Genomic DNA, 22,620 nt, shown 5'->3' with positions numbered 1-22,620 from the left:
TTGATTTCAAATATTTCATATAATTATTGACCAGATTTAAAAATTTAAAATTCTGTCATAATATATTCATTTCCCTCAACATTATTTTCAATAATTAAAATCAGCTTTAATTGAATTGTGATTTACGTAATCACAGTAAAAGGTAGAAAAATTATGCCCATACAGACTCAAGCTCCTCATGTAGGATTCAGAGTGGGTTTTACATTGTATTGTGACAGTATTACACAAACTTCTATCTGGCGTAGAGGAAGGAGTTGAGAATTCCTGTAGATTCAAAAGAAATAGACCTAATTAGTTACCTCTTTTATAAACTATCTTATTACTTAGTTTTGATGGCTGAAGCCTTCTGTTATGTGCATGACAAGAAGCTGTATTCATTCCACCAGGCCTTTGTTCTTATGGTACATAGTTAACTGTTGTTCTATGATAAATATCAAAGTAATTCTTTATTATCGATATATAAAATATATTACATGAATGAATGAACTGAAAGAACACTGCTGGGGCAAATATATTTTGGAAAATTGGAATACTCAATAGGAAAAACATAAACCACTTACAATCCACTGTTCCTTCTTGTCAATATGTTGTGTAACAGAGTGGTTTTCTCCTACCATCATATATTCTGATGTTGTGCTAATTGTTAAGATTATTTGAGTTGAGAAAATAGCGGCTGTTGACAACAATAAATTTATGAAGCAGTCTTCACAAAATTTTATTAACAAAAAGTCAAAGGCAAGTGTTATAGTTTAATGAGGGATACTTTGTAGTCATTATCCCAAAATTATTGAAACCATTCTAATATGTGTTGTAGCCATCGCTGAGACCATGAATGCTATTTACAAAAGAAACATTCAAAGGTGCCTCATGTAAATTATGAACTATGCTGTTATTGCGAGTATGGTAAAATTCAGAAAACTGATGCTTTATCTCATTTCATTTCAGCTATTCATCAATAATGAATTTGTTGACTCAGCATCTGGAAAGAAGTTCCCCGTCATAAACCCTTCTACAGGTGAAAAGATTGCTGATGTTGCAGAAGGTGACAAGGTAAGCATTTTAAAAAAGATATTTCTTAAGGTTCACATGTTAATGTGAGTACTATGCAGTGCAACACTGCACACTGTGAGGCTATAAAGATTAGAGACGTTTGTAAGTTGCTAATATCTTTTTGGTGTGACCAAATTTTAGTACTAGTCCTGGACAAAGTCAGAACAATTAGGGGAATTAACTGTACTTAGCTTTATGATGTTGAAGTTTTGATGATAACCTCCCAGGCTTCTCCTTCTTCTTCCTGTGCAGGCTTGTAAAAATAGATTCTGGCAGCAGGTTTATGTTTGGCCTTTTTCCTTTAAATAAATAGTCTTGGCCATGATGTCATTTTTTTTACTATACGGTTTAATTCCAGATTCTGATACACTTTCACAGTTGGTTAGTATATTCACATATATTAGTGATAACAATTGTTTACAGAGCGATCCATAACACACATCAGCTTCCTAGAATTCCTGACAACCAAGTGAGTTATCTGCATTGATATGTCAAAGACCTCATAAAACCTTCACGTTCAGTCTGGAGTTGTTATTCCAGTTTTAGTTTAACCATTTTTAAGACAGTTTAATACCATTATAAAGCCAAAAAAATATTAAAACACAGGTTGAGAATACCACTTACAGTCATTTTGGTAATTATTTATGAAAATATGCTGTTCTGTATCGTGTTGACAATGGTATATTTAATTTGATCTGGGCATATTTTTCATTCTGATTGTCAAACAGATGTTTCACAGTTTTTATTTTTTCTGCAAATAGGTTACATCTGTCTTAAGTTCTGTATCAGGACCTACAAATAATGAAAGTAATTTTGGTGTGAACAGTTTTGTGAATTGACTATGCTTTTGAATTCAAAATTATGATGTAAATTTCATATTTCAAATTTGGCTATTTTCTATCTTGGGTAGAACTGACAAAAACTGGGAAGTGTTTCCGTGTCTCTGTCTCCAAAGTTTTTGGATGAGACACAAAGTTCCAAAAAGTAATTTAATTAATTATTTAACATATTTGCACAATTTGTAAATATTGTCTTTTGGTTTGTTATTAAAATTAAAATAGCTATTTCTATGATGTTAAAGGCCAGGAGTTTGTTTACAAGCAATATGCATTTTGTCTGTTTCAAAATCTAAGTTCTCTCAATAACTGAGTAGTTGCAAATTTCGTTTTAAGACTGCCCTGAAGATAATTTTCGATTAGCTGCAAAATCCATATCACTTTTCTTGTATACAGATATTATAGGGTGCCTACAGGTATTATCTGTTGAAGTATTGTATGAACAGTTTGAACACATTAAGTGGTAAGGCCTGCATCTCCTGAACTTCAAAAGATGAACTAGACAGCTTTAATGAATCTACTGATACCATATCCATAATGTTAATGTTCCTCCCACATTGGTAGGATAGCTCTTTTCCTTTAACTCAATCCACTCAAGAGGAGGGGAGTATTTTAAAGGAAAAATATAACTGAAGATGACCTGTACGGTCCAAAATGCAATGTACTAAAGTAAAACGTGAGTGCCTGTGACTAAAAATGGTGTTCATGGCACTCTCTGTGTAAGGTAACTGGTGATTTTAACTATAAAGTAATATTTTCAAAACACCATTCATATTGGCACTTAAACTTAAAGCTGATCTTATGACTTGATGGTTGATTTGAACACCATGGCGAGTTAACAGACATGGTCTCAGTGAATTTGGTATGCCTATGTCTTCGTCTGATCTTTGAACTGACTTACCCAGGCAGTTATGGGGGGGACTATGGATCTCTTAAGTCAGGTGCAGATCAAGAGGGTGATGGGAAGGAGAAGGCATCAAGACATTTCACTACAAGCACTCATATTTTTACATGTATCAATTTAGAAATTTTTTGTATAATTTTGTGAGAATGTAGTAGCAAGAAAACTAATGAGTTTCAAAAATGGCAACGAATTCTGGAAAACTAAATGCTCTGATTAACACTAATACTTTCCACTTGATTTGTAATAGACTTCCTTCTAGTCTTACAGCTTTTTATCCTGATAGATATTCAGGCATCAGCTTTCTCTTATGTCTACAGGCACAATTCATAAACAAGAGTCAGAGAAAGGCTCAAATAAACTGGTATATTAAATAAAAATTCCAGATTGAGACACAAGGTCATATTTTCTTCTTCATAAAGCGCAAGTTTGCAACAAGTTTCAAGTTGCAAGTATTCAAAGAATCAGCAAAAAATCAGTTCAATGATAAAATTAAGTCCCTACATTCAGATGACAGTGAGGAGTAGTATTATGGCCATCCCTTAGAAACTAGATATACAACAATGTGTGTTACTCACACAAAGTAGGAAAACGTTGTCATACAATTAAAGAACCATACCTTCTTGCTGTGGTCCATTGAATGTTTCTTGAGGTACGGAGAGAAATACCACCATTTTAAGCTGAAGCCGTCAACATGCCAAACTATTTCCAGAGTCATGCTGAACCTCATATTTTACACACAATAATCAACATTTGGATGAATACCGTTGTGTAAATGTACACCAGTGTTTACCATATTCAGTGCCAAAGAGCCAGTGGCTGATAATCTCACAGTGTTATTCGTAAAGAGTTGTCTTAAGTAACCATGACGCAGTTTTCTATTTCTCAAGAAGGCGACTAATTTAAAACTCCAAATTAAATTTATGGTTTATGGCAAATATTTATGAAAGCTGTTAAGAGATTATCAGAATCCCTTAAAACTGATATAATAAAGAGGGTTTAAGGTATGTGTTTCTCACACTAATCTTTTCATTCTAGTTCCATGTCACAGTCCATCACAACTCAGACAGCGCATATTCAAACTGCCTGGTCAACCACAGTATGATGCATAACATATATGTTGACTCATATTTACTTGTCACTCTATTGTTGCTTAAGTGGATAAAATAACACAGAAAATAACTGCTACTAATTGTTCATATATATATATATATATATATATATATATATATATATATATATATATATATATATATATATATATAACAGAGGGAAACATTCCACGTGGAAAAAATATATCTAAAAAGAAAGATGATGAGACTTACCAAACAAAAGCGCTGGCAGGTCGATAGGCACACAAACAAACACAAATATACACACAAAATTCAAGCTTTCGCAACAAACTGTTGCCTCATCAGGAAAGAGGGAAGGAGAGGGAAAGACGAAAGGATGTGGGTTTTAAGGGAGAGGGTAAGGAGTCATTCCAATCCCGGGAGCGGAAAGACTTACCTTAGGGGGAAAAAAGGACAGGTATACACTCGCACACACACACATATCCATCCACACATACAGACACAAGCAGTTGTGTCTGTATGTGTGGATGGATATGTGTGTGTGTGCGAGTGTATACCTGTCCTTTTTTCCCCCTAAGGTAAGTCTTTCCGCTCCCGGGATTGGAATGACTCCTTACCCTCTCCCTTAAAACCCACATCCTTTCGTCTTTCCCTCTCCTTCCCTCTTTCCTGATGAGGCAACAGTTTGTTGCGAAAGCTTGAATTTTGTGTGTATATTTGTGTTTGTTTGTGTGCCTATCGACCTGCCAGCGCTTTTGTTTGGTAAGTCTCATCATCTTTCTTTTTATATATATATATATATATATATATATATATATATATATATATATATATATATATATATATATATATATATCAGGATTGTTTAAATCAGCTTGTAAGAAGAAATTTTTTTGCAGATTGATATAGACAGAGCAGTTGCTGCAGCAAAAGCTGCTTTTAACAGAAAATCTGAATGGAGAGAAATGGATGCCTCAGCACGAGCAAAGCTCATGAATAAGGTAACTATACACAAGACATTTTTGGTTTTCATGGACTTCTATTGCCTGTAGTATAATACAACTACAAAATATATCTGTCCACTTTGATTCAAAGGATAAAATGCTACTCACCTTACAGAGGAGACGCTGAGTCAAAGAGAGGTACAATGAACAGACTGCTATACATTGTGGCTTTCAGCTAAAGGGCCTTCTTCTGAAATAAAACACACACACACAGACATATGCACAACTCACTTAGGACTACTGGTCCCTGGTCACTGAGTCTGGCCACAGTGGCCAAAGTGCCTGTCTGTGACTCAACATCTCTATATGGTCAGTAGCTATCTATCCTTTTTATATAATGTTGAAATTCCATTCTGGATTTTCATGCACAAGCTGCAACATGCTCACACATAGAATAGTGAGCCAAAAAATATAGAATAAACATCTTTCATTCAAGAGCTGCAACATGCTCACACATAGAATAGTGAGCCAGAAAATGTAGAATAAATGTCTTTTATTTCTGTCTATGATGACAAAATTGATAGGTCCTTAGACTACAGGTTTCAGTCAGTGATGATCAACTTCAAATCTACAGCAAAACATGGGAAAAAACAGATACAACTAGTGGACTGTGTACATAGTAAAACAATAAAATTGGCCATAATGAAAAGTATTATTGAAGTACATGTGGAAAACACGCACTTCAAATGTAACAGGGACTGCCTGTTTTAAAATGTACAACAAAGGAAATTGATAAACTGTTAATTTATAGTAAATATTGTAGTGTTGTATTTATTGGCATTATTCTTAAAAAAGTGTAAAAAGAATTTCTGTAAACCACTATACATTATATTTTTGCAATATTAGCTATAGACTTTTATTGTTCAAGTGTCAGACTGTCTTCCACGAATGCTGCAGTGGTGTAGTAACATTTCTCTATTAAAATATTTTGGAGTAAACTTTTCAGCAAACCAAGTTCCATTGTTAATATGTTTCTTCCTTTTAATTTGTTATGTATTTTTAGCCCCATGTACAGTGGTGTCTGAGCATAAAGCTTTAAGTGATGCGAAGGAAATTTGAAGTTTTCCTTGTGACTATGCTTAAAACGGAACTTTTCAAGATTATGTTGATTATTATATACAAAACTCAAAATTTCAAAAATGTAGAATGAAGTAATTGTTAGTATTTTTAATTTCTTGAACGATGGGCAACATGACTCATTTTTGTGGGCAGCACATGTTTCTACTGATTTTCCTCTGAAGAATTAGTAGCCTTGTACTACTTCTAGAGTTTCCCCAGAAAATTATCCCATATCGAATAACAGATTCAAAATAACTGTGGTAGACTGTCTTTCTTGTGTCCATGTGAGTAGGACCACATAAAATAAACATTGCAAAAGCTAGGGAATTTAATTTATTTGCCAGGAAGTCTATATGTCTTCCAGATTAAACTTTTATCAAGGTTTAGGCCCAAGAATTTCACATGACTCACTTCTGTCATCATTTGATTATAATGGGCTATTTGTACAGGACATATTACTGACAATTTAGAGGCAAATTGAATTATCTGGGTCTTAGCTTTAGTCTTGAGCTTTAGTCCATTTTTATGGATCCAGGATTCCAGTTTCCACAGAACGTTTTCTATACTATCTGGAATCTTTCCTGTTGTATCATTTTCTATCAGGACTGATTTATCATCTGCGTACAAGACTGAATAAGCATCAATACTTAATGATAAATCATTTGTATACAACAAGAACAGGTACGGACCCAGTATTGAACCCTGTGGAACTCCTTGGGAAATTGTTTTCCATTCGGAGTGGTAGTTAACTGAATTTGATGTTAAAATAACTCTTTGTTTCCTTTCTGTCAGATAAGAGTTGAACCAATGTAATGCAGTATCTTCGATCCCATAGCTCTTCAGTTTGTGAAGTAATAATGAGTGGTTCACCGAGTCAAAGGCTTTTGTTAGGATATTCCTGAGACTTTTGTACCCTGGTCTAGTGATGTGCTTATTTTTTCTGTAAATTCTCTGATGGCATTTATGGTGCCTTTTCCTCTTTGAAAATCAAACTGATTTTTACATAATAATATCATTTACTGTAAGGAAATTTTCTAGTTATTTTGTCACAAGTTTTTAAAAATATTTTAGAAAAAACAGGAAGGAGAGAGATAAGCTACTAGTTTCCCATATCATCTGGTGATCCCTTTTTAAAAATGGCTTACTCTCTGCATATTTTAGGACATCTGGGAAAGACACATGTTCAAAGGACTGGTTTACAATAATAGTCAGTGGGTATGAAATAATACGGCATGCTGCGTTGATTACCATGGAAAGTATTCCATCCCATCCAGCTGATTTTTCTTTTTGTACTGATAATATTGTGTCTTCCACATCTTTCTGAGTGATTTTTCTGAATATTTTAAAACAAATGTTCTGTATATCATCTCTGTGCCTGGAAATTATATTGTCCTGATGGGCTGTCTTGTCTACATCAGATTTTACTACATTGACAAAGAAATCACTGAAGCAGTTTGACATTTGAACATGATTTACAATGATATCAGCCTGAAACCTAATTTGAGTAATTTATTGGCTCTCATCTCTGATTTCTCAACAGGCTATACTGCCTTTGTTTTATTTCTTTGTTTGTTTATGAATATAATGTTTGCCAATTTTTTGCTGCCAGTATCACTTTTTTGAATATAGTCTTATAGCACTTAATGTAATTTACAAAATTAGGGATTCTATTTCATTTGAGCTCATTGTGCAGCTATCTTTTTCTGGCCTGGTGTAATCCAATTTCATTTATTCCTGACTCTCTTTTGATAAGATTTTGAGGGGGAAATGTTTCATTGAATATATCCACAAAACAATTTAGAGATTTATCAACATTTTTGTTGCTTGAATCACAGTGGTCTAAAGGCCAGCTTATAGCACTTAACGTATCACAAAACAACTCCAAATTTTCTTTGCTAAAATTCCTTCTTATATAAGATTCAGATTTTAGTTTCTCTGTTTTGGGTGGGCTCTATAAACAAAGCTGAGTTATTAGATATCCCTAGATCTAGGCAAAAATTCCTTGTATCATCAAACTCATAATTTGTAATAATATTATCTATGCAGGTTGCTGAGTGGAAGTTTTCTCTAGTGCACATAATAAAGTATAAGTTGAAACTAGATTTTTGGATTAAATTGCGAAATTTTTCAATGTCACTTCTTTCAATTAATGTATTTAAGTTGTTTATTACACATAAAAGAAAATCAACATAAATGTACCCCAAGAAAATCAATTCACCTACATGACACATGAGTGGCTGCAACTAGGCTTTAGAAGAAATTAACAGCTACCAATATTTAGGAGTTAAATTTTTCAGTTCACAGTCTTCACAGGCATATGGCAGTCCAGTATCTGCTATTAAAAATGTTGCAGAGTAGTGGCTAAATGATGAAGCTTTTTATACACTAGAGAAATTTCATACAAACTGTAAAGATGATCTTATTTACTGACTCTCTTCTCTGTGAGAATATTAAAGTCCTATAGTTCTGATTTTCAAATTTTTTAACCAACATATTGTAGTTGATATTCTTTGTATAAAGTGTCCATGTATTTTCTACGTAAAAATTGTTTAAAGATGGAATAAAATGATTTAATTTGATTTGACTAGATAACAGCATTGTAAACAATACTGTAATCTTACTCATATTTGTCAATTATGTAATTATGCAAAATGCAATAAAAAGAAGAATATGGAAGGTAAAGTCTACAGTGGGCTAACCAAATGTATAAATTATTGAAGTGATAAAATGCAATACATTAAAAACATCACTAAAGTAAAATTTAGATTGTTAAAAAGGAAATGCTTAAGTGACAATATGTAGTTCTGAGATGTTCTTGTGGTGATTTTACATAAAAATAATGACATATATAAGAACAAGCTTATCGAGTTAACAGATTAATATACTTTTGTGTGTATCTTTTGATGCTGCCACTATGGTTTCATTATGATACAACACATTTTAAAACAGGTAACCCTCATCATATTTTAAGAACGTTTTCTACATGTATGTCAGTAATACTTTTCATTATGGCCAATCTTATTGTTTTAAGATGTGGACAGCACACTAGTTCTATTCATATAAAATATAAAGTATTCAATAAAATAAAGTAACTATTTCCCATGTTTTATTGCAGATCACGAGATGGTCATTGCTGCCTAAAACCAGTAGTTTATGGACTGAAAAATTTTGTGATCAGAAATGGAAACAAAAGAAGTTTATTCTAAAGAGATCATTGTGGGTGGTATTAAAAGGGAACAAACCTGTCTTCTTATAGTTGTTGTCAGTAGCGATTATGCACACACACAAAAGTATGGAACTGCACAGATAGGTTTAAAACAATTTTAAAATTTTTTATTACAGATTAATCATACAAAGCATGTAAACTTGTAAATAACAAGGAAATGAGAAACATATAACATAAAATTACTGACTTACTAATTTAGCCAAAAGAAAATATACTTAAAAATTATAAAATTACAAAGACACGGAATGGCTAGCGAGATGTTACCTCGAATATGAAATTCCAACGTTATTGGTACTGTGCTAACATTTAAAAGTGAAAGGAATAATTCTAGGTTTTTGAATTATTAGGTTCTTCCTTATGGAGGAAAGCGGGATTAGTTGCCTAAGCTTAGGAAGGAATGGTAGGTCATTCAGAGTCCAAGATGTGTGGGGCCCATTTGCTGCAAGGTCGAGGGGAAAAACAAAGATGAAGATAGTTGGGGTTCAGAGCAAGTAGGAGAGCAGATTAATGGAACTCACACAAACTTCATTGTTTCATGTGGAGATATGTGTACAACAAGATAATTTGGAAAATATTTCGAGTAGATTTCCCCACCATGTTATAGTTCTGGGTGGAGATTTTAATTAGTCGGATATAGACTGGGGGACTAAAACGTTCATAACGGGTGGCAGGGATAAAGAATCCAGTGAAATTTTTTTAAGTGCTTTATCTGAAAACTACCTTGAGCAGTTAAACAGAGAACCGACTCGTGGCGATAACATATTAGACCTTCTGGTGACAAACAGACCCGAACTATTTGAAACATTTAACGCAGAACAGGGAATCAGCGATCATAAAGCCAAAGCCTTGCAGACAAACAAAAATTACGCGAAGCGAAATGTAGTGTGAGGAGGGCTATGCGGCTATGGGAGAGGCGTTCAATGAATTCGAAAGTAAAGTTCTATGTACTGACTTGGCAGAAAATCCTAAGAAATTTTGGTCTTATGTCAAAGCGGTAGGTGGATCAAAACAAAATGTCCAGAAATTCTGTGACCAAAATGGTACTGAAACAGAGGATGACAGACTAAAGGCCGAAATACTAAATGTCTTTTTCCAAAGCTGTTTCACAGAGGAAGACTGCACTGTAGTTCCTTCTCTAGACTGTCCCACAGATGACAAAATGGTAGACATCAAAATAGACGACAGAGGGATAGAAAAACAATTAAAATCGCTCAAAAGAGGAAAGGCTGCTGGACCTGATGGGATACCAGTTCAATTTTACACAGAGTACATGAAGGAACTTGCCCCCTTCTTGCAGCAGTGTACCGTAGGTCTCTAGAAGAGCGTAGCGTTCCAAAGGATTGGAAAAGGGCACAGGTCATCCCCGTTTTCAAGAAGAGACGTCGAACAGATGTGCAGAACGTCGATCAGTTGTAGAATTTTGGAACACGTATTATGTTCGAGTATAATGACTTTTCTGGAGATTAGAAATCTACTCTGTAGGAATCAGCATGGGTTTCGAAAAAGACATTCGTGTGAAACCCAGCTCGCGCTATTCGTCCACGAGACTCAGAGGGCCACAGACACGTGTTCACAGGTAGATGCCGTGTTTCTTGACTTCCGCAAGGCGTTCGATACAGTTCCCCACAGTCGTTTAATGAACAAAGTAAGGGCATATGGACTATCAGACCAATTGTGTGATTGGATTGAAGAGTTCGCAGATAACAGAACACAGCATGTCATTCTCAATGGAGAGAAGTCTTCCCAAGTAAGAGTGATTTCATGTGTGCCGCAGGGGAGTGTCGTAGGACCGTTGCTATTCACAGTATACATAAATGACCTTGTGGATGACATCGCAAGTTCACTGAGGCTTTTTGCAGATGATGCTGTGGTGTATCGAGAGGTTGTAACAATGGAAAATTGTACTGAAATGCAGGAGGATCCGCAGCGAATTGACGCATGGTGCAGGGAATGGCAATTCAATCTCAATGTAGACAAGTGTAAAGTGCTGCGAATACATAGAAAGATAGATCCATTATCATTTAGTTACAAAATAGCAGGTCAGCAACTGGAAGCAGTTAATTCCATAAATTATCTGGGAGTACGCATTAGGAGTGATTTAAAATAGAATGATCATATAAAGTTGATCGTCGGTAAAGCAGATGCCAGACTGAGATTCATTGGAAGAATCCTAAGGAAATGTAATCTGAAAACAAAGGAAGTAGGTTACAGTATGCTTGTTCGCCCACTGCTTGAATAATGCTCAGCAGTGTGGGATCCGTACCAGATAGGGTTGATAGAAGAGATAGAGAAGATCCAACGGAGAGCAGCGCGCTTTGTTACAGGATCATTTAGCAATCACGAAAGTGTTACGGAGATGATAGATAAACTCCAGTGGAAGACTCTGCAGGAGAGACATTCGGTAGCTCGGTACGGGCTTTTGTTAATGTTTCGAGAACATACCTTCACCGAAGAGTCAAGCAGTATATTGCTCCCTCCTACGTATATCTCGCGAAGAGACCATGAGGATAAAATCAGAGAGATTAGAGCCCACACAGAAGCATACCAACAATCCTTCTTTCCACGAACAATACGAGACTGGAATAGAAGGGAGAACCGATAGAGGTACTCAGGGTACCCTCCGCCACACACCGTCAGGTGGCTTGCGGAGTATGGATGTAGATGTAGATAGAGGAGATATGTGTACATGATGCAACAGCATACAGCAAACTGCTAATGTCAAAGGTACTCTCACCACAGGAGGGTCAACCTCTGGCAAAGAATCTTATTATCTTGCACTTGCATCATCAATGGTGATGTCCCCACTGGAGCTCCATCTCCACACCTCCAGGAGAGCGGGACACTCAGGAGGATGTTGTTGGAAGTCGCAGCTGCTTGCATCACCTTTGTGAAGGTGCTAATGACCAACAGCGCTGAGGCTGACTGTTATGCAGAGCACGATTGTGTTGTTTCTTGGCAAGAGAGACGAGAAAGACTGTGATGCTCCGATCTTCACTCCATCTCTATGCAAGTGATATTGGCAGAGGTAGGGGTGGCTGTATTGAGATTGTTGGCCTGTGTCAGGATTGCAAAGCTTTGGCAGTGGAATGCTGGACTGTGGACGTGACAGGGTAGTGGATGCAAAGACATCAGGCTCTCCTTACATGCTTAGAGGCAGTTGTTGTGTCTTAGGAGCTGTCATGATGAGGAACCCATCGGTCAATGATCCTAATGTAATCATGGCTAGTTCAGTGTCAATGGGATAGCTTTTACGCACAGTTTCATGTCAAATACCTCTGTCTTTAACTGGCTCACACAAATCATGAGGGGCAGGGGCAGTCACACACATGGAGGAAGCATGTGCACTGCCAGAAAAGTTCATCATACTGATTCGTGTCTGAGGTGGAACAGGCAGTGTATACTGTTTTGGCAATATATGTATGCCCGTTGCCGACACTGCTGTCTCATTCATGTGGGTCAAGCAGCAAGATGTGCATGGACTACTGTTCAGCCAATGCAGCTGTATGTAAAGTGGTAAACTCTGCAACTACTTTGCATATGGATTGCTGATGCCAAATCTGGAGAGAGAGATGAGAGTGACAGAAAAATTAGAACCAAGTATCAGTGACCTGAAAGGGCCATGGAAATTTTTCATACTGGCCAAGGTCTATGATGCATGTGACAGTTCTGCAAACTCAAATAGGAGATTCACTTGTGATGCATAGCTGTAGGCCAGGTAGTAAGCTCAGCAGGAGGGTACTCCTCGGAGCTGACGCTCGCTTCGGAGCTGTTGTCAGTCAGAAAGAATTGACTTGTTGAGTTATTCAGCAGCACATAGAATCTACTATTGTCTTACTGTCACTTATAGCTAGGGAAAAACTAGTTTGGTCCACATGCGCCTGAACTGCGGCTGCATTTTTGTGTGCTGCAATATGGATTGCATGTTGCATTCGGGTGGTTGCATGGTGTGGAACAGATTTGTGTCTGGTCGCCAGAGCGAGAATGGAATTGTTACAGTCACAATCACTCTGGTCCACTTGTGTCCAGGATATTATTGTTTGCTGTGGGTGCAATTGTCATGGCTTGCCAAAGGTCAGCAGCCTCATGGTGTGAGTTAGTGGCATCACTCTCATGAGTGTATGGAACTTCTCTGATCATGTCAACTGCTAGTGGCTGTTAGCAGAATATTGCACTAGGAATATACTGGTGGTGGTCACTGTTGTCTGGAACGTTTAGTGGCAGCTGCTGCCTAAGAGCACAATAGCATTTGAACATCCTAACTTCCAACACCTTGTGGATTTCTTGGTTATTTTTCTTTGAATGCTGTTAAAGGTAACATAGCAACATAGGTGCTGTAATCTGAAACATATGGCACTCAAATCTGATGCACTACTGCTCCTCTATACTCTGAAATTTGTCCTCAGGGTCACAAGCACACCTTCGTTGCGCACTTTTTAAGTAGCTTTTGCGCATGCACAACTCATGTGATGTAGTTGCCTTACAGGCCAAATACATACAAATTTGATAAATAACATGCACAGGTCATGATGTGCACAGCTAGCACTTACCACTCAACTAGAAATTTAGGTCAGTGCCACCAGGTGGTAGCACACTGTGGCAGACTTTTATTCCCGTTCGCTTGGCATAAATCCTGCTGGATGATAGTACACTCCTCAGATATTCTAATTCACTCACTATATACTGTATTAAAATTAGATAAGACATCAGTATATCTCAGAGTTGTACTGACAGTAAAACTATTGTGGGTTTCTGAATGAGTCGTAATATGTTAAGTTACGAATTTTATCATACAGTAATCCAATTGAGGCGCTGAGAATCGTAACGGCTTAAAGCACATCACCATTGTGAGATTGTAGCATGTATTCATGCTTCTGAAATCTGTTGATCTTAAGGTGAGTCAAGTTTATCTGTACTGCAGGCCCACATTGTATATAAGAAAATTCATGAAAAGCTGTATCACTGGTTTCTCTGATGTTCACTTAAATTTGGGATTGACTGTAGTGTGCTTTAAACCCTTAATGTTCCCAGCACCTCATTTGTATTCTAGTCAAATGACCATGTTCGTTGACATTACTACTTGAGTTTAATCATTTCCACAAATGGCACGTAGTATTTGGAGTTGGTTGTTTATTATGCGAGAATCAGCTTTCATGTGCAGTGTAACATGAACTTGTTGAATCTATTTTATATGCTAACAGAAAAATAAAACTGTGAGGATGGGTTGTGAGGCATGCTTGGGTAGCTCAGTCAGTAGAGCACTTTCCCATGAAAGGCAAAGGTCCCCAGTTCGAGTCTCAGTCCGGCACACAGCTTTAATATCCCAAGAAGTTTCATATCAGCACACACTCCGCTGCGTTCGAGTCCCGGTCCGGCACACAGCTTTAATCTCCCAAGAAGTTTCATATCAGCACACACTCCACTGCAGAGTAAAAATCTCATTCTGGGATAAGAAAAATAAATTACCAGGAAAAGTTAGCCACAAAGAAAGTAGAGCCTCCAAGAACAGATCCTTTGACTGAGAGAGTGACAAATTAAAATAAGTGTGACAACAAGCAAACATTTAAAAAGGGAAGTGTACAGGCGGCACAAGTTGAGTGGGTGCAGCATAAGAATATCTGATTTTCTGCCTGGAGTAAATTTGTTAGGGATCTTGTACATTTGTCCAAAACAAAAATGGAAAAGCACAAAAACACCCACTTGTACAAAAATGCAAAATGGAGAGTTGTGAAAGCTTACACGTTATTTCATTATTGCCCTAAACTGTACTTGATTACATGCCTCTTGAAAATATTTGGGTACAGACTCAGAATGAATATCCCAATTTAGTAAGGAGGGTGGCGGACATGTTATTAGGCTTCAATCAACTTATTTGTGTGGTCAGTATTTCCCACAAAGCCATTAGTCAAGATGAAACATTAGTCTCAACTGCAGTAGGAAGAGGATCTGTGAGTTGCTGTTTAAAATACCCTATCAAGACTGGAAAACATGACACTAAATTTGAAAATGTCAGAAAACTTAGAATTTTGAACCATGTGCATTCTTACTCTTGTTTATTTCCTTTATGGAGGACTAGTTCGATTAAAACATTTTTAAATTGGCATTTAAATGTTGACTGTTGTCCTGTTGTCATTTGTATGTTATGATATTTCAAATATTAAAATGTTCTAAATGAATCAAAAGCAATATAGATGGAAACAGTGAAGCTTTAACTAACTAATTTGAAAAAAAAAAAAAAAAAAAAAAAAAAAAGAAGAAGAAGAAGAAGAAGTGAAATACACATATTTACTCAGTTCCATTAAGTGCACATACAACCTTGGTTATTTACAAACAAGTTGTAATTGTTAATGTTCACCACCTTTGAATAATACAAGAGTGTATGATATTTTTTTAAAAGAATGTATAACTCTGATGTGCTCGAAGGACACACTCAAATTATTGCTATTATTATTATTGTTATTTTCAATGGTAATTACACAGAAGTAAATAGGTATCATGGGCCATTTTTTTTGCCATGCATGAGAAGTGTTGAGAAAGGGAAGAAAAATAGGACAGGTGGTGGCAAAATAATTTATGTTTCAGAATAGGGCATGACAGAAAAAGTTTGAGAACGCCCGAACTACAGAACAGTGTGACTGAGAAGTTGTTCTAGAAACTTCTTAAGATTATTTGGTGCAAAAAAATTTTAGAGTTGTGTATATGTATATAATGAGGAATGTTTTATCATCATTATGTACCTATCGTAGTTACCTCCGTGAAAGAGAGCATGAAAATAATATTTATTCCTAATATAAAACTACAGCTAAATGTAAATTATTGTATTACATATTTTTGTATGTCTGCACTGTAGTCACTTAGTTTAAGGAGTATTTAAGTAATTTTAAGACCTAAATGAAAATATAGAGGTAAATGTATGGATGAAATTACTTATTACATTAAATATTTGCAAGTTTTTTGTTTGGACTTTACACTTACAACCATACTCTGCAAATCAGTGTGAAGTGTAGGCAGAGTGTGCTTCCCAATGTAACAGGTTTTAGGGCTTCTTTCTGTTTTATTCACATATGGAGTGTGGGAGATAGACTGCTTAACCACATTTGTGTGCCCTGTAATTAATCTTCTCTTGTTTTCCAATATGGCAGCATAATTATTTTAAAATATTACCTGAAGCTGACTCATCCTACATTACAATAAACACTCTTTGTATATAATGTAATCAAATGGGATGAAATAAAAATTAATCAATTGTGCAGTATGGAATAGTGATGTTCACAACTGTAAGAACTTCATCACTGTTTGTATTCTGTTGCAGTTAGCTGACCTAATAGAAAGAGATGCACAGCAGCTTGGGAATTTACTAACAGCAGAGGGAGGTAAGCTTTATTATGGCGCCTGCTATGAGGCTGTTCATACTGCGAACACACTGCGCTACTTCTCTGGATGGTGTGACAAAATCACTGGGAAAACAATTCCTGCTGGTAAGTTTGTCATATTAATTTAAATAATGCTTTATCAAATAATGGAGAATCAAGGATGAAATGTAGCAAGCCAGTGCAATCTGGAATCTTCACACCAACACCAGGTTTTCTGAATTGTGCAGGTGGGAACTCTCCCTGCAATATATCCTACATTCCCGTAATCCTACTGCGTCAACCTTTGTTAAGTCATTGTCCTTACCCATCTAGCCTCTTCCCTCTCCCCATTCCAGCATTACACAGCTCTCTATTCCACCAATGCATCCCACAGACTTTTTACTTCTCTCCTATTGTGCTACATCCCCCCCCCCATTCCTCCGACACTGCACCTAACCTCCTGATTGATTGCACCTAGCTGCAAAACGTGTCTCCACCTCTCCCCCTCTATTCTTCCGCAAGCAGCTCTTTATACCATCCCCCACCCACTACACTGCTATCCCTCCCCATCCAAGCCTGCTCCTTACCCCTATCCAGTTGCTTCTCCCACCATGCACCACTACTTGCAATCTGGCCTCAACAGCCAGAGACCATGGTCATGCATGTGTGAGCTGTGTTTGCATGAATGTGTGTGTGTGTGTGTGTGCTGTCTACTTCCGACAAAAGTCTTGTTGACCAAAAGCTCACTTTCCAAGAGTCTTTTTATTGTGCCTATCGGCAGTTCAGCATCCCTGCTAAATGGTAAATAATGCTTTAAGAATAAAGAGTGAAATTGTGATTTACCCCAAAGTGGAAATAGTAGCTACATGATGCTCCTCACAATTATAGGTAGTCATTTTAATGAAAACAGAAGAGAAAGACAGAGCCTATCTGGGAAACATATTGACACAATATATCCAATAATTTGGAACATAAATTAACTATCAAAAATAGTTCTTACTGTAACATAACAAAAGAAATGAAAGTTCTGAGTGATCACTCTTAATCTAATGTTACATCATAGTGAGTGGAACAAAAGAAGATAATTGTGAGTTACTGCAGCTGTACATCTGTTTTAACAATGCTGTGATGGATTATGGATTTATTCCAGAATAAGATTTTCACTCTGCAGTGGAGTGTGCGCTGATATGAAACTTCCTGGCAGATTAAAACTGTGTGTCGGACCGAGACTCAAACTCGGGACATTTGCCTTTCGCGGGCAAGTGCTCTACCAACTGAGCTACCCAAGCACAACTTATGCCCCATCCTCACAGCTTTACCTCTGCCAGAACCTCGTCTCCTACCTTCCAAACTTTACAGAAGCCCTCCTGCGAATCTTGCAGAACTAGCACTCCTGAAAGAAACGATATTGTGGAGACATGGATTAGCCACAGCCTAGGGGATGTTTCCAGAATGAGATTTTCACTCTGCAGTGGAGTGTGCGCTGATATGAAACTTCCTGGCAGATTAAAACTGTATGCCGGACCGAGACTCAAACTCGGGACCTTTGCCTTTCGTGGGCAAGTGCTCTACGGATTTATTACTTAAAATATATTATGAAGGGTGTGTTGAAAATCCAAGTATATAAAAAAAGAGATACCTCCCTTAAATACTGAGGAGTGTACTATGATACTGCCCTGGAATCAGATTAAACAGCAAATACTCACCCAGTTGTCACAGTGTCTGTGGAGGTATCTTGTGGAATACCAAGATAAGTGTGCTTTTGTAACTGGGGCAAGTATGACATGACCCAAAAATCTTGTGTATTATGAATGAGTTTGAGTTGTTTGTATTTTACTTTCAAGCCATACATTGGCTAAGTGGTTGTTAGCTGCCGAAGAAAAATTAAATAAATAAAAGCAGCATACACATGGTATGATTCAGGAGCACAAATGATTAAGGAGATAGTGACTGGCAAAAATTAGAACAGTAGCACACGTAATGTAAGTGCTTTATGTAAGTTAAAAAGTAAGCATATTTATTTGTGTATGTGAATGTTATTTCCATATTTTGTTTACATGTTTCAAGATGGTGCTGTCTTGAAAGTCTTAAGTTATGACTTATATCTGTAAGTTTATGGTTGATTGCAGATGGTCCATTCTTTACATATACACGAAAGGAACCAATTGGTGTAGTGGGGCAAATTGTCCCATGGAACTTTCCACTGACACTGACAGCACTGAAATGGGGCCCTGCACTTGCCACTGGATGTACAATTGTATTAAAGCCTGCAGAGCAGACTCCTCTCTGCATACTGTATTTGGCTGCTCTTACAAAAGAGGTAATTCATTTATTATATGGGTCACACTACAACTAAAGTTTACTGTAAAATTATGCTTTCAATAAATGATGTGTTTCTAGGCTGGATTTCCTAATGGTGTTATTAATGTCGTACCTGGTTATGGACCCACTGCTGGAGCAGCTGTTTCTTCTCATCCAGACATCGCTAAAGTTGCTTTCACAGGTTCTACACAGGTAAGAACATCAATAAATTCAGATCCACAATGACTTTGAGTGTTTAAATGCATTAATACACTGAGGTGGCAAATCATGGGATGGCAACATGCACATATACAGATGGCCGTAGTATCACATATGCAAGGTATAAAAGGGCAGTGCATTGGTAGACCTGTCATTTGTACTCAGCTGCTTCATGTGAAAAGGTGTCCTTTGTGATTATGGCTGCACAACTGGAATTAACAGATTTGCTTGCAGAATAGTAGTTGCAGCTAGACACATGGGTCAGCCCATTTCGGAAATCATTAGGAAATTCAATTTTCTGAGATTAGCAGTGTCAAAAGCATGCCAAGAATATCAACTTTCTGGCATTTACCTCTCACCACAGACAATGCTGTGGCCGATGGCCTTCACTTAACAACAGAGAGCAGCGGCATTTGCATAGAGTTGTCAGTGCTAAAAGATAAGTAACATCATGTAAAATAACTGCAGAAGTCAATGTGAAATATATGATGAACATGTCCATTGGGACAGTGCAGTGAAATTTGGCATTAATGGGCTACAGCAGCAGGTGACTGATGTGAGTGCCTTTGCTAACAGCATGACATGGCCTGAAGCGCCTCGAGCTCTTAACTGAATCGATTGGACTCTAGATGAATGGAAAACCGTGGCCTGGTCAGATGAGTCCTCATTTCAGTTGATAAGAGCTGATGGCAGGGTTTGAGTGTGGCACAGACCCGATGAAGCCATGAACTCATGTTGTCAACAAGGTACTGGTCAAGCTGTTGGTAGCTCTATAATGAAGTGGGCTATGTTTAAATGGAATGGACTGGGTCCTCTGGTCCAACTGAATCGATCATTGACTGGAAATAGTTATGTTTGCCTACTTAGAGAATAATTGGCAGCCATTCATGGACTTCATGTTCTCAAACAATGATGAAATTTTTATGAAAGTCAGTGTGCCGTATCACCAGGCCACAACTGTTCACGAAAGGTTTAAAGAACTTTCTGGACAATTCAAGCAAATCATTTGACAACCCAGATTGCCTGACATGGGGAAGTTGGTGTGCAAAATCCTGCACCAGCAAAACTGCTGCACTGCGTCAGGCAAAAGGACCTCAGAAAAGATCAGGGAGGCTACTCAAACTTGAAAAAGAGATTCCCTGAGAATTTCAGCTGGGGAACACAGTGTTATCACAAGGATTTCATGAGAAATTAACAATGAACGAAGAAGGGGGGGGGGGGAGGAGCATCTTGCAATAACTTTTTAACTGTTCTTTTCTCTCAGCTGAGATATGCTAGCTGTAAGCAGTAGTTTGACCACAGTTATTAAGCACTGATAATTCATATGGAATAATTTTCATATAAATAACACTCCAAAACATCAAGTATTTTAAACTTTTTGATTTATAAAACTCAATAAAATTAAATTACAATACTTTGTTAAAAACAATTCCCAGAGATTTTATGACATTCCTAAAATTCCCTGAGATTACCCTAATTTTTCCAGGTAAACTTTAATTCCCTGAGAATTCTAGGTTTTCCATGTTTTCCAGAAGAATATCTGAAGATATTAGAAGGTATCCTATTACTTTTGTCACCTCGTGGTAAATTTAGTTTGACAGTGGACACTACTGTGAATAACACAAAAACTGATATAAGAAAGGCCACCAATCAGGTATACAGGGAAAACGATGAGTAGTAGTTAGGCACATTTGGAGCTGAACATATTTGCTAACCCTTTCAATCATGTGTTCTTGAGAACAAAGGATTTCAGGAATTGTAACAGTCAAAAAATGAGAGAGGACAGTCAACTACTCAACTAAAAGAGGAGTGAGGAATTGGCACACTCAAAAAGATTACTAAATTACACAAACTCTAGAACTGGTTGCCTAGAAATTCCACAGACAGAGTTTATTGCAGTGTGTGCAAACTGAACTGGACCTATGGTAACTGTACCTGATTTTCATTGGTGGATAATTTCATAAGGAGTTTCTCAAAGGATTAAGACTTGACTTAAGCTATTTGCTGCAAATAATTTTGTAAGCCTGTTTCACAATTTTCCTAACTTCGTCTTGTATTTGACCACTTTATTAGTAGACTTTATCATCAACAAACATCATAGTTTTGAAGAGTCCTACATTGATCTTTGTATAAATCATTTATGTACGTTAAGTCCATGAGTGGGTCAACTAGTGAACCTTATGGTACCCAACATTTAGTGTTTCCTCATCCCAAATTTTGTTTTGGCCAAGGGGCATTATTTGTTAACTTGATCCTCACTTTTGTATTATTGAAAGAAGACTCCACATAGGGAAAGAAGATGCCATTAAAACCATATTTATTTATTTATTTGAACCGAGCAAGGTGGCGCAGTGGTTAGCACACTGGACTCGCATTTGGGAGGACGACGGTTCAATCCCGTCTCCAGCCATCCTGATTTAGGTTTTCCGTGATTTCCCTAAATTGTTTCAGGCAAATGCCGGGATGGTTCCTTTGAAAGGGCACGGCCGATTTCCTTCCCCACCCTTCCCTAACCCGAGCTTGCGCTCCGTCTCTAATGACCTCGTTGTCGACAGGACGTTAAACAACACTAACCTAACCTATTTATTTATTTGTAGTAGAATTTTATGATCTACATAGAAAATGCTAAAAGAGTTACTTTCATTGTTTGTTGTAAAAAAATTGAAATTTTGGCGTCATATTGTAACTGTTTTCCCTTTAGAGAATAATTTGTGGAATTCAAATTGTACAACTGTTGAAAGGTTATTGTCAGATAAGTGGTTCAGTACTCTGGTTTAAGCTTAATTTGAGAGGAGGGAGATGGGTCTATAATTACAGGTCATTTGCTTAGCTCAACTTCAATAAATTAGTTGCTTCTGCATACTTCAGTCTCTTAGGAAATTCATCTAAACACACTGAACAATTACAAAACTAATTCAAGGGAGGAAGGGAATGGATACACTATCAAGGGTTAGAAATACAAAATCAAATAGGAGTAACGCAGGAGCAGGTTTAATAATGAATAAGAAAGTAGGAAAATAACCTACTATTAACAGAATAGTGAAAGCATTATTGTACCCAAGATAGACACAAAGCCCACACCCTCCACAGTAACCCTTTGCCTCTCCTTCCTTATAGTCTACAGTCGCTGTGCGCAATGGTTCCTGATGGAATCAAAGCTGATTCATGTACTACCTCCCATTGACTGCATTCTTCATTGGGACAAACAGATGGAAGTCAGAAGGTGCGAGACCGAGGCTGTGAGCTGGAGTACTCCAACTGGTGGATGAGTGTGTCAGCACTACCAACAGAGATGCCCAGTCATGCAGCAAGGTGTTTGACTGTAATCCACTGACCGTCTCAAATGAGAGTGTCTGCACAGTCCTACATTGCAGGAGTCACAGCTGTGGGCAGCCGGCTGGCATGCAAGAGATCAAACATATTTGCAGATCAAACATATATGTGTGATCTTGTTGCGATGATGACACATGCTTCTCCCAATGATTCACCATGCATTTGTTCACTGCCACATCTCCAAAGAAATTCTGCAAGCACCTATGAATATCTGCAGTACTCTGGTTTTCCACCAAAAGAAACTCAATGGCAGCTCTCTGCTTGGAATG

The 22,620-nt window shown here is 37.3% G+C and overlaps 1 protein-coding gene across 2 annotated transcripts in view; it reads left to right on the top strand.

The window, feature by feature from the left end:
- LOC126243140 (aldehyde dehydrogenase 1A1-like) overlaps positions 1-22,620 on the top strand; it is a 181,968-nt gene that overhangs the window by 134,642 nt on the left and 24,706 nt on the right. For both annotated transcript variants that reach the window (XM_049948142.1, XM_049948141.1), the window contains exons 2-6: positions 946-1,050; positions 4,760-4,861; positions 16,459-16,624; positions 18,628-18,818; positions 18,899-19,012. In XM_049948142.1, the coding sequence (XP_049804099.1) occupies positions 946-1,050; positions 4,760-4,861; positions 16,459-16,624; positions 18,628-18,818; positions 18,899-19,012 (678 nt within the window). The remainder of the gene's footprint in view (positions 1-945; positions 1,051-4,759; positions 4,862-16,458; positions 16,625-18,627; positions 18,819-18,898; positions 19,013-22,620) is intronic.

This window comes from Schistocerca nitens, chromosome 1, assembly GCF_023898315.1.
Source record: "Schistocerca nitens isolate TAMUIC-IGC-003100 chromosome 1, iqSchNite1.1, whole genome shotgun sequence".
Classification (NCBI taxonomy): Eukaryota; Metazoa; Arthropoda; class Insecta; order Orthoptera; family Acrididae; genus Schistocerca; species Schistocerca nitens.
The sequence above is the reverse complement of the archived record's forward strand: the minus strand, read 5'-3'. Positions and strand labels throughout refer to the sequence as shown.